General features: G+C 41.6%; 1 protein-coding gene across 2 annotated transcripts in view; it reads right to left on the bottom strand.

Moving 5' to 3' along the window:
- METAP2 (methionyl aminopeptidase 2) overlaps positions 1–11,835 on the bottom strand; it is a 42,622-nt gene extending 30,787 nt beyond the window's left edge. The window contains 3 exon segments of one of the 2 annotated variants that reach the window (NM_001266460.1): positions 2,438–2,503; positions 9,795–9,902; positions 11,619–11,835. In NM_001266460.1, coding sequence (NP_001253389.1) covers positions 2,438–2,503; positions 9,795–9,902; positions 11,619–11,769 — 325 coding nt within the window. In that variant the 5' untranslated portion in view covers positions 11,770–11,835. 2 annotated transcript variants of the gene reach the window in all.
- Positions 11,836–13,046: the final 1,211 nt, after the last annotated feature.

The following is a 13,046-nucleotide window of genomic DNA, read 5'->3' as shown; positions in this document are numbered from 1 at the left end:
AATTCTGGTTTTCTGAAATCTTGATTTTTGTCCAAGTATTTTATCACTCCAACTTTATCTCATCTATAAATCTGATAAAGATGCCTTTTACGTTGTGCATAAATTACATGGTAAGGGACTTAAAAAGATCATTAGAGAAAAAATATACAATTTGTAATCAGAATATCAAAGTTAAAGTCTAGTCTTTACCACTTATTAGCTGTGACTTGAACAAATGGCTAAATAGTACGAATCCTCAGTTTCTTCATCTACAAAATGAACAATCAGATGAAATCCTGGATAACCTTTGAAAATTATAATGTATTACATCCAAGTCATTATATAAAACTATGAATTATCTGTAATAACCTGTACTATAGTTATCATTAACTATCATTTATAATTTTCCCACTCTATAGATGAGGAAAATGAGGGCAGTGAACTGCCCATGATTATACTATTTGGCTTGTTCCAGAAATGATTCAAGAAGTCTACCAGGATATAAAAAATAAACAAATAAGAGACATTCAAAGTAAATTAGTAAAAACCAAAACAAGAACATAAAATAGTACCTGAAATGAGGCCAATATAAAAACCACAAATTTGGCTCTAAGCCCTTTAGTAGCCAACATTAAAAAATATATATATATTATTTGCACAGGCCACAGTGGTTCTGAGATGAAACAGACTGATACTCAGAAAAAAACACAATTATCCTTGATACTAAGCAGAAAAAAAAAGGAGTACATCATAAAGAAATATAACAGTACATTCAGCAACATCCTCAGAGGAAGCACAACAAAGGTTAATGGCATCATACTTAAACATCTGTCAGAAGAATTCTATCAAGGGCAAATATAAAACAGTCTTCTAACAACACTCCTACCTGCTGGTCTGCCTTCAGAAGGGTGCAATTTTAGAGTATTTGGAGAAATAAGTATCTCTTTTTTTTTTTTTTTTTTAAAGAAATAGGTATCTCTTGGGCCGGGCGCGGTGGCTCACGCCTGTAATCCCAGCACTTTGGGAGGCCGAGGCGGGCGGATCACAAGGTCAGGAGATCAAGACCACGGTGAAACCCCGTTTCTACTAAAAAAATACAAAAAAGTAGCTGGGCGCGGTGGCGGGCGCCTGTAGTCCCAGCTACTCAGGAGGCTGAGGCAGGAGAATGGCGTGAACCCGGGAGGCGGAGCTTGCAGTGAGCCGAGATTGCGCCACTGCACTCCAGCCTGGGCGACAGAGCGAGACTCTGTCTCAAAAAAAAAAAAAAAAAAAGGTATCTCTTAATTCATTCTCAGGTAATACTATTTCTCATAGTCAAACTTTTAATAATTTTTTTTAATGAAAAGAATCGGACATTACAGCCCCTGGAAGATTCCTGGAATGCAATTATCCTGTGCTCATCAAATACAGACTCATGGGCACTCACAGGCTACAAGAATAGTTGACATCCTCTTCTTAGAGTAGAAGGATCTAGTAATGCTGGATGCCTGAACGCAAAGAAGGCTATCCCACCTCCACCTGGAGACCAGGGGAATCACCATCAAGCCCCCAACATTCTGATTCATAAAATTTTAGCCTGAAAAATTTTAAAGGAAGGCATAACCAGACATTCAGTGGTCTACAACAGCCCAAATGGCATCCAAGATTAAAACTTACATGTTGTCATTCTCAACCCAACCTTTCTTCCTCAACACTATGAAATCTCCCTTTAGTCTCCCTAATGTATTTTCAGGCCCTGATGATGTTTGGTTGTGGCACTTACAGAAACTCAAAACAAGTAGGATATTTTATACAAATCTGATAGTACAATATAAAAATTATTGTTAATAATAAAGTCTCACCATACGCACACATTTTAAATAATTGGACTCCTCATTAAATACTCATCAAGAATTTCATAATTTAAAAACTGGAAGGTAAATTACAAACAACATTTACCCTATCACCACAGTGGCACCACTTTGGCCATTCTTGACAGAATTTTTCTTTAAATTATGCAAGTTTTAAATCACAAAACTTTTAGAAACTCATCCCTAACTTGCAGTAAAATGCAACCAATTCATATTGATATCCCTTAGCTGAGTTAATAGGTAAAGAAAATACAGGATTGTCAAACCAGTTATTTTCTAAATAATTACTAGTTTCACTAAATTCTGCTTCTATTAAGCCTAAGTTTATTTCCCTAACATATCTTAGGACCTTAAGAAACTTCAAACCTACTCTTCAAACCTGTCAGTGAATAACCACTTCTTTTTTTTTTTTTGAGACAGAGTCTCACTCTGTTGCTCAGGCTGCAGCGCAGTGGCATGATCTCAGCTTACTGCAACCTCCGCCTCTTGGGTTCCAGCGATTCTCCTGCCTCAGCCTCCCGAGTAGCTGGGATTACAGGTGTGAGCCACCGCGCCCGGCCGAATAACTACTTCTAATATATCAATTAACATTAACTTAAGACACTAACGTCCTCTCTTCTTCTTCTTCTTTTTCTTCTTCTTTCCAGTTGCTCCATCTCCATCGCCATCTCCATCTAAGAAAAGACATTGCAAGTATGTGTTCATTTAAACCTCATAAGCAGAAGGGCAAAGAAAGTACAAGAAGACAAGTATTTGTTCTATTCAATAAATGAATAAACATTAGTTTATTTTATCTTGTTTACATTTATTCTTTCACTGAAATAAGACATAGGAAGCAGCTGCCAGGTGTGGTGGCACATGCCTATAGTCCTAGCTGCTAGGGAAGCTGAGGTGGGAGGATCACTTGAGCCCAGGAGTTGGAATCCAGCTTGGGCAACATAGTGAGACTCCATCTCTAAAAAATTTAGAAACAGGAAGCAATAGTTTAGCAAGTGGGAGGTAACGTGATCTAGGACTTACGCGGGTTGAACTATATGAAAATGCCAATACTTGACCATTTTTGACTTACAAAATTGCCATTTTTCTTTTCTCTTTCTTTTTTTTTTTTTTTTGAGACAGGGTGTAGCTCTGTTGCCCAGGCTGGAGTGCAATGGCACAATCTCAGCTCACTGCAACCTCCGCCTCCCAGGTTTGAGTGATTCTCGTGTCTCAGCCTCCCAAGTATCTGGGATTACAGGTACATGCCACCATGCCTGGCTAGTTTTTTGTATTTTTTTAGTAGAGATGGAGTTTTGCCATGTTGACCAGGCTGGTCTTGAACTCCTGACCTCAAGTGATTTGCCAGCCTTGGCCTCCCAAGTCCTGGGATTATAGGCATGAGTCACCATACCCAGCCTCAAAATCACAATTTCTTATGTTCAATCTTATGAAATTATCAGAAACCTAGCAAGCAGAAGAGAACAGCAGAAATACAAATATTAGATTAGGTACAGGGGTTCACACCTGTAATCCTAGCACTTTGGGAGGCTGAGGTAGGTGGATCACTTGAGCCCAGGAGTTTGAGACCAGTCTGGACAACATGGTGAAACCCTGTCTCTACTAAAGTACAAAAAAATTATCCAGGTGTGGTGGTATGCACCCATAGTCCCAGCTACTTGAAAAGCTGAGATGTGGGAGGATCACCTGAGCCAGGGAAGTCAAGGCTGCAGTGAGCTGAGATCCAGCCACTGCATGCCAGCCTGGGTGACGGGAGGGAAATCTTGTAACCTAACAACAACAAACCCAAAACACAAATATTGCTGACTTACTCATTATGGATTTTTAGATCCAAAAACCTAACAAAAAGCACCAAAAAAAAAAAAAAAAAATTATAATATAATTCACATATCATGCACTATAATGTTAACAGTAACCTTCTTCATTCTATTAAGTGTTTGTTGGGTTCTTAAGTGCCAGGCAATAGGGACAGAAAAATAAGATAGTTTCTGTTCTAGAGAAACAATAGTTTTTTCCAGACTAAAATTGGTTATGTATCTTGAAGTATTTGTTTTAGGTTGTGACTAGTGTATGTAGCACTATACTAGTGTATGTAGCACAACCTAAAACAAACACTTCAAGATACATAACCAATATTAAACACACACTAAAAAAATCTTTCCATCTGTGTGACCTTAGGCAAGTTATTTAGTCTCTCTCTACCCTGGTTTCTTCATCTTTAAAATGGAACAAAAAGGTCCTTCGTGGATACTTCCATCCTTTTGAGGCTTATTACCTTATTTAATGTCCAATGTCTGTATTCAGTACAGAAAAACAGCCACCATTTATAGACCTTTGTGCCAGGACGGCAGAAGAGCCAGGATCTGAATATTAATCTGTACATGTTTATAGTTCCAACCATTATACCATGTTGCAATTTGTGCTTTTACGTGTCTTTTCTTCACAGTATCCCAGCATATTCTTCATAAGCAGAGATGGTTGTTTTTTTTTTGTTTTTCTGTGACAGGGTCTCCCTCTATTGCCCAAGCTGGAGTGCAGTGGCAGCATCACAGCCCACTGCAGCCTCAATCTCCCAGACTCAGGAAATCCTCCCACCTCAGCCTCCTGAATAGCTGAGACTACAGGCACGCACCACTATACCCGGCTCATGTTTTTTAATCTTTTGCAGAGACAAGATCTCACTAAGTTGCCCAGACTGGTCTCGAATCGCATTTCAGCCTCCCAAAGTGCTGAGATTACAGGCATGAGCCACCAGGCCCAGCCAGCAGAGGCTGTGTATGTTTATTTGTATTACTACTATGCTCAAATCAATTCATATCTGTGGAATGACAACTGGAAATCCATACTACAAAAAAAAAAAAAAAAAAAGTCTCAAGCTTTTAAGCTTTGCCTTGCACTATCTAGAAACATTAACTCTAAATGAACCATGGACCTAAACGTACCAGCTAAAAATTTGTAAAACTTCTTGGAGAGAACGCAGAACATCTTTGTGACCTTAGAGACAGCAATGACTTAACTTTTTAGACAGGACACAAAAAGCACTACCCATAAATTTAAAAAATAGAAAATTAAAACTGTCCTATAAGCAATACCATTAACCAGGTGAACAGCCATCCCATAGAAATATCTGTAAAACATATTATCTGATAAAGAACTTGCATCCAGAATATACAATGAACTATTACAATTCAATAGGATGACAAATAACCCAATAAAACATGGACAAAAGACGTGAACAAACACTTTACCAAAGATAAAGGAAAGAGCAAATAAAAACATGAAAAGATGCTCAGTATCATTAGGGAAGTGCAAATTAAAACCACAATGACAAAGCACTACATACCCGTTAACAAAGACTAAAATTTTAAAACAGACACATACCAAGTCCTTACAAGGATACAAACAACCTGAAACTCTCAACCACTGCTGAGAGGAATGCAAAACAGCACAGCCACTTTGGAAACCAGACAGCTTCTTATGAGTTTAAACACATACTTACCATGACAGGCAACCCAGTCCTAATTACCCAAGAGAAATGAAAACATATCTACACATAGACTCATATGCAAATGTTCATAGTAACTTCATTCACAATAGACCAAAACTGTAAACAGCCCAAATATTGTTCAATGTAAAAGGGTAAACATATCAGGAATACCACTCAGCAATAAAAACGAATGTGCTATTGATATATGCACAACTCGATGACTGTCAAAAGTACTATGCTATGTAAAACGAGCCAAACACAAAAAACTACATACCAAATAATTCCATTTATAGGATACTCCAGGAAAGTCCAAAACTAGGATCAGAAAACGTATCAGTGATTGCCAAGGGCTAGGTATAGTGCAAGAAAACCAACTACAAGAGACACAACTTTTTTCTGGAGATGGAAATGTTACATGGAAATGGTCTGTATTTTAGGTTGTGGTAGTAGTTACACAACTGCATACTTTGTCAAAACTCGCCAAACTATACACTTAAAAAGGGTGACAAAGTGCTGTTATCACAGCACTTTGGGAGGCTGAGGCGGGTGGATCACTTGAGGCCAGGAGCTCGAGACCTGCCTGGCCAACATGGTGAAACCCTGTCTCTACTAAAAATACAAAAATTAGCCGGGACTGGTGGCGAGCACCTGTAATCCCAGCTACTTGGGAGGCTGAGGCAAGAGAATTGCTGGAACCCAGAAGGCAGAGGTTGCAGTGAGCTGAGATTGTGCTACTGCACTGCAGCCTGGACAACAGAGTGAGACTCTATCTCAAAAATAAAAAAAAAAAAAAGTGACTATTATTTTAGGGAAATTATATGTTAATGAGCCGGACTCAAAATGTATTGAATGAATTACCTCCAGCACATTGTCAGATGCCCACAGGGTCAACTTTTTATACCAATACCCCAGTTTCCAATTCAGCACATCTAAAATTAAACTTAGTACCCTCTGCCTGCAAATCTCTCCCCAAATGTCTAACTGGCTCTTTCCCAACTTCACTATTTCAGCCAACAGCACCAACATTCTGCCATCCAAGCTCAAACTCCCAGAGTCCACTAATGCCTTACTCCTGCTCCCAGAATGCAAGTCTCCAAGTCTTTTGAATTCTGCTTCCACAGTACGGTTCAATGGATCCATCCTCTCCATGCCTATTTATGACTACCAGTTTACATCTTCATTACCATATGCCTGGGCTATTTCTAAGAGGCCTCCAATATGATCTCCTCCTTGCCTTTCCTACACACTTCCTTCTCCTAAACAACCCTGTATATCAATAAAGCCTAAATTATTATTTCATAACATTCTTTTTTGTTAAGAGACAGGGTCTCACTATGTTACCCAGGTTGGAGTGCCGTGGCCAGTCACAGGTGTTTTCGTAGCACATTGAAGCCCCCATACTCAAAGATCCTCCCATCCCAGCCTCCCAAGTAGCTGGGATTATAGGCACCAGCCACTGTGCTTGGCTCATAACATTTCTTAAAAATCCTCCAAGGTGGCTGGGCACGGTGGCTCTCGCCTGTAATCCCAGCACTTTGGGAGGCTGAGGTGGGCGGATCACGAGGTCAGGAGACCAAGACCATCCATCCTGGCTAACATGGTGAAACCCCATCTCTACTAAAAATACAAAAAATTAGCCGGGCGTGGTGGCAGGCGCCTGTAGTCCCAGCTACTCGGGAGGTTGAGGCAGGAGAATGGGGTGAACCCGGGAGGCGGAGCTTGCAGTGAGTCGAGATCACGCCACTGCACTCCAGCCTGGGCAACAGAGCAACACTCCGTCTCAAAAAACAAAACAAAACAAAAAACCTCCAAGGCTCCCTCAGTCAATCACCTCATATGGCAAGCTTGTATTATCACAATGCTTCAAATGCTTTCTTAACATTACCCCAACCCAAAATAGTTTTTTATTTGGTTTTACTCCAGTTTTATTCCTTCCAATGAGCCTTCCTTCAGCATTCAGCCCACAATTATACCACCAAGTTTCAATAAATTTTATTACAGGTACCCAAATACCCTCTCACCTCTAGGTTTTGTCTGTCTACCATATCCTTAGTTTTCTTTTTTTCTTATTTTTTGAGACATAGTTTCACTCTTGTTGCCCAGGCTGAAGTGCAATGGCGCAATCTCCACTGGCAGCAACCTCCACCTCCCAGGTTCAAGCGATTCTCCCGCCTCAGCCTCCCGACTAGCTGGGATTACAGGCACCCACCACCACACCCGGCTAATTTTTGTATTTTTAGTAGAGACAGGGTTTCACCATGTTGGTAAGGCTGGTCTTGAATTACTGACCTCAGGTGATCCACCCACCTTGGCCTCCCAAAGTGCTGGGATTACAGGCAAGAGCTAATGCACTTGGTCTCGTTTTCCATTACGAGAAAGACTTTGAAACACTACCTTCCAATTCCCTCAAAGACCTAACAACAGGTAAGTAGTATAGACTGACTCTGATTACTGAAATAACTACAAATACTCCTAAAATCCTCTTTAACACATTGAAGATTTCCAACCTGACAGGCAACTTTGTAGAGATGTAACAGAACAAGATACACTTCAAGATTAGCACTGTGATTTTTTTTTGGGGGGGGGCGGGGTGGGGGGTGGCTAGAAATGGGGTATCCCTATGTTGCCCAGGCTTGTTTGGATTACAGGCATAAACCATCACACCCAGCTAGCATTATGATATTATATACATAGTGGGTCTATAGCAACCTATTATATTGCCTTGAATTTACAAAACATTTTCTTGTGAAGAGCTCAAAATAAGTTCATAATCTAAAGCATAAGCCAATGTAGAATGGAGGTTTAAGGAAGAGGAAAAGCTAATAATTCCCTTGAATCTTGGCACTTTTTTCCACCAAATGTTCACTATAAGCTTCTTGAAGGCAGATCACTCTAAAGGAAAACAACTACTCTACATTACCCTAACATAATAATTAAAGTACAGCCCCAACTAACGGTTAAAGACCTAACCCCAGGCTGGTGGTGCTTGAGGTGGAGCAGATGTTCTCAGCAGTAGGCAACTACAAATAAAAAGAATGGAAAAGCCCATTTTTCCTCTGCCAAAAGAGGGTGGAAAAAAGTAAGTTTTCTTACCTGTCTCTTCCTCCACTGTTTTACTGATAACATCAATTAGCAGCTGCTGTCTTAAAAAAAATTTTATTGTACCCAAACACCCACAAGGAGTTAGGGTCAAGGAATTTACAATAAAACTTAGTGCACTCCTATATGATCCTTTGCAAATGAAAACAGGTAATTTTGGTATAGAGAGTAAAAGGAACAGGCTGGACACAGTGGCTTAGGCCTGTAATCCCACCACTTTGGGAGGCCGAGGTGGGCAGATTACTTGAGATCAGGAGTTCGAGACCAACCTGGTTAACATGGTAAAACCCCATTTCTGCTAAAGATACAAAAAAATTAGCTGGGCATGGTGGCAGACATCTGTAATCCCAGCTACTTGGGAGGCTGAGGCAGGTTGAGCCTGGGAGGTTGCAGTGATCTGAGATCACACCACTGCGCTCCAGCCTGTGTGACAGAGCGAGACTAAGTCTCAAAAAGAAAAAAAAAAAAAGAGACAGAGAGAGAGTAAAAGGAACAAACGTGCAGTCAGGCACTAGGTTTGAAATTCTGGCTCTATTCTACGCATAGTAGCTGTGTCACTTTGGGTAAATCATGTAACTACCCCTTCCCTATCTGTAAAATGAGATGGCTGGGTAAAGCCATGAGAGGCTGGGTAAAGTCAAAATAAATAGGAAAAGATAGTTCATTACTAAAAAACAAAATGAATATATAAGCACAAGTAGGATACTTTGCTTGATTTTGTGAGGTTAAAATGTGAATGTATGTGAATATAACCTAGGAAAGTATTTAGTACATAGTAATTCTTCAATAACTATTAGTTAAATAATCCCTCAATCTTACTAATACTCACTACTTTGCCTTCTACCAAGTATATTTTTAAAACTTGAGATCTGTCCTATCCGAACAGCTAATTAACACACTGAACTTTTTCAAGACTTATTAATAAACACCTTTTCCTTTTTAATCTGTGACATTAACTGAGGCTCTAACAAGTGATATAGAGAAAAGACTATATGGGTAAATTTTGATGAAGGAATATCACATTTTCTAGCTTTTCTTTTCTTTTTTTTTTTGAGACAGTCTCACTCTGTTGGCCAGGCTGGAGTGCAGTGGTGCAATCTCAGCTCACTGCAACCTCCATCTCCCGGGCTCAAGCAATTCTCCTCCCTCAGCTTCCCAAGTAGCTGGGATTACAGGTGTGTGTCACCACGCCTGGCTAAATTTTTTTTTGTATTTTTAGAAGAGACGGGATTTTCACCATGTTGGCCAGGCTGGTCTTGAACTACTGACCTCAGGTAATCCGCCCACCTCGACCTCCCAAAGTGCTGGGATTACAGGTGTCAACCACCACGTCCAGCTACATTTTCTAGCTTTTCTAACCAAAGATCAAATTAACCATTTACCGTCATCATCTTCATCTCTTTCTTTATCTTCCAATGCTTGTCTTTCCAACTGTCTTGCTACTTCATCCACTGAGGCTCCTGATTCTTTATCAGGTTCCTGTTCCCCTGCTGATCAAAATAAAATAGCAGAAATCGAATCTAATACAGACACTTTCCCACCAGAATATGCTCTAATGATCTTGGAAAACTTACAAATCCTTTCCTCAGGAAACAAAAACAGAAACATTATTGTGAACATAACAGAATTCGTTTAATGACAAAAATCTTCCATACGTACACAGTACTATCCGTTCATTAATTTACTCAACAAAATATCCATTACACACACTAGCAGCTAAAAGATAAACAGAAGTGTGAACTGGTCTCTATCCTCAAGTAGTTTAACTTGTAATAGTGGTCAGCTATTAGACTCAACAAATACTTAAATACCAAATAGGTAATAGCAGCCTGGTTTCATGAAGAAGAATATCACGATGGGCTGGGTGAAGTCAAAATAAATAGGCAAAGATAGTCCATTACTAAAAAAGTAAAATGCTCAAATATCTAAGCACAAGACCAGGCCCCTGCTCTGGAAGTGATTATAACCTACCTATAGGAGCAATATGTTACATGTATTAACAGTAATAGTATCAGGTAGCACGAAATGAAGTGACATTCTGGCTATTGGAGAGAATTCATATTAAGAAATACAACGGTTAAAAATACATTAGGATCAGTCAGCTGAACACCCTACGAGACGAAAAGCAGTGTTTGAATTTCACTCGAAATCCAGGAACAGCCACCAGAGTAATAAATTTTGCTCTGGAAGAGTTCCAGCAATGCTACAACTCTCTCCTTCCATTCCCATCTAATCAAAATTTCAGAAAGATGAAGATTAGCTCTCTTTGACCTCTCTCAATTCCATCTTAATCGCCTCCGACTTCTCCATTTTTCTGTTTCTCTGGGGATTTTAATTAGAAACAAGTAAAAATAATTTTTCTTAAGGTGAAGGAACTTGTGCAGCAAAAACAGACTTCTGAAAACATTTAAGTTCCTAGCTCATATTATCCAACTGTAAACTCTCAGCAGTTCTCCTTGCCTTACCAGTGGATTTAGAGGTTAAGACCTGAGAAGTTCCATTCTGAGCCACAGAATATCCTATCTGCACTGCCTGCAAGTGGCATCTAAATTCAGGTCTCAAGGCCCTAAAGGTTGGCGATGCTATGGGATTAGGTAGGTGAAAATTCGTATCACCACCACAAATTCTGCAATTAATGACACGAGTGCGCGGGCATACACAGATGTACACACACCCCAAAAGTGCAGGCTGCAACAACAACCTCAACGTGAACCGGGATAGTGGGGGGAGGTGTGCTCTCCATTTTATTTGCCCACCCCACCCCCACCCCCACAGAAAATATGTCCTAGCTTGCTCCAGCAAACCAGCAAAGACGCGGCAATACGGGTCAGAATTGGATTTTTGAGGCGGCGGCCAAATCGCGCAAAAGATGGTAGGGCTGTGCTCTGTGCACAATCTCAAGACCGTGCCACGATATGCGTGGGAGCTGAGTTCTCGTAATACAGGGGCTCAGGCCCAGCGACCCCAGAGGTACCACACGCCAACCTCAGGCACTTTTTTCTCCCCCACCAGCCCTCTAGTCCCACAGGAGGAGACGACGCCTCTTCTCAGACTGGGAATCTACAGCCCGGCTTTGCCACTCTGTCAGGCCTAGGAATCAGTCTAGTCTGGGGCTCCGGAGCCCCGTCCCGGCCCCCTCAACGGGCCTGAGCCAAACCGTTCAGCCATTCCCGGAGGGGACTGGGAAAACATAAAACTCTCTTTACCTGCAGAAGCCCCTTTGTTCTTCTTCTTCTTTCGTCTTTTTTTCTTGGCTGCTTCCTCAGCCGTAGAGGCAGCTCCTTCTTCCCTGTCGTCTGGATCCAGGTCGCCATTCAGGTGGCTCCCGGAGGCCGCTGCCTCTTCCACACCCGCCATGTTGCCCGAGAGAGCGCGAGGGAATGAGACAGAGCGGCGAGGGCCCGCTCCTTCTCCACCGCCTACACCAACCACGCCGGAAGCGGCTCTCGATGGTAAGGTCGCAGGGAATGCTGGGACGGCGGACGACTCAGCTGAGGGTGTCGAGCTAGCTTCGGGCCGGGCGTGCTGGAGTCTCGGCTTGGAGCCCCTCCTGGCGGGAGTTGACTGGGGCCAGACCCGACTGCTTCGTCCGGTGCCTCGGGCATTCCCGGTGCAAATCCGCTTGCGCAGGGTGAAGTTTAAAGGGGAGCTTGAGCTCTAGAGTCAGCTGGAGATGCCTGTGGAGGGGGGCAACCCGCAGGAGCAAGCGGCGTCTCTGCTGGAACGGAAATATTTTATATTTGCGTTTTTATAAATCACACAGGCAGTGGGGAAACGGGCTAAGAAATGTGTTCACTTGTACACTTTCCTGTTGTCTTGACTCCACATATCTCTTAAATCTAAGATTTAATCAAATCTGCGTTGACATTCCCAATCACAGCTCTCCGGGAGGCTCTGTAGGCACTGGAGAGAATTTTGGAAGCTGGAGTTCCGTGTTAGTTTCTTGTACTACTCAACGCCGGACGGTTCAAGATGGATGGGATCCCGTCACACTCCGCTCACTTTCCAATTCAGGACAAGAATGACAGGTTCTGACACACGGGGACACGGTATCTCTCATTAATGCAAAAGATCACACTCCATTTTCTCTGTTTCCGGTCACCTTTCTTTTGGATTTAGGACGTTTCACCAGAAACTAATTGAATTTTGCCCATTTCTTTAATTCTTATGTTTTGAGCCTCATGTTCAAACCGTAGTTTGAGATTTAGTTTGTGGCGTAAGTGGACTGTGATTGGCTGCCTGCACCAACTCCTCAATTTCTCCTGAATATGGCTTTGTCCACCTAGAGAGTTTAGGTGTTTTCATTAGTTTTAAACTAGGCACCAAGCTTCATGGGCATCAAAAATGTCTTTAAGAGCCTTCTTGCCAATGGGTTTACAGTAAACCTCACACAGGCTCTGACCGCAGCTGCATAAATTTACATTCTCTGTCTTAAAGGTTCAGGCAGCACCTATCCAATAATACTAATAAAAACTGCTGCTCTTATTCTTGTGCATATCTTTATTTATCTCTCTAAATCTATCCCTATTTAGATATTAAATTGTTTTCCCTACTTGATTGCTAGCAATGTAAAAGTTGGTAAACCGGCCGGGCCCTGTGGCTCACGCCTGTAATCCCAGCACTTTGGGAGGCCG

The sequence above is a fragment of the Macaca mulatta genome, chromosome 11 (genome assembly GCF_049350105.2).
Source record: "Macaca mulatta isolate MMU2019108-1 chromosome 11, T2T-MMU8v2.0, whole genome shotgun sequence".
Taxonomy (NCBI): Eukaryota; Metazoa; Chordata; class Mammalia; order Primates; family Cercopithecidae; genus Macaca; species Macaca mulatta.
This window is presented reverse-complemented; position numbering and strand designations above follow the sequence as displayed.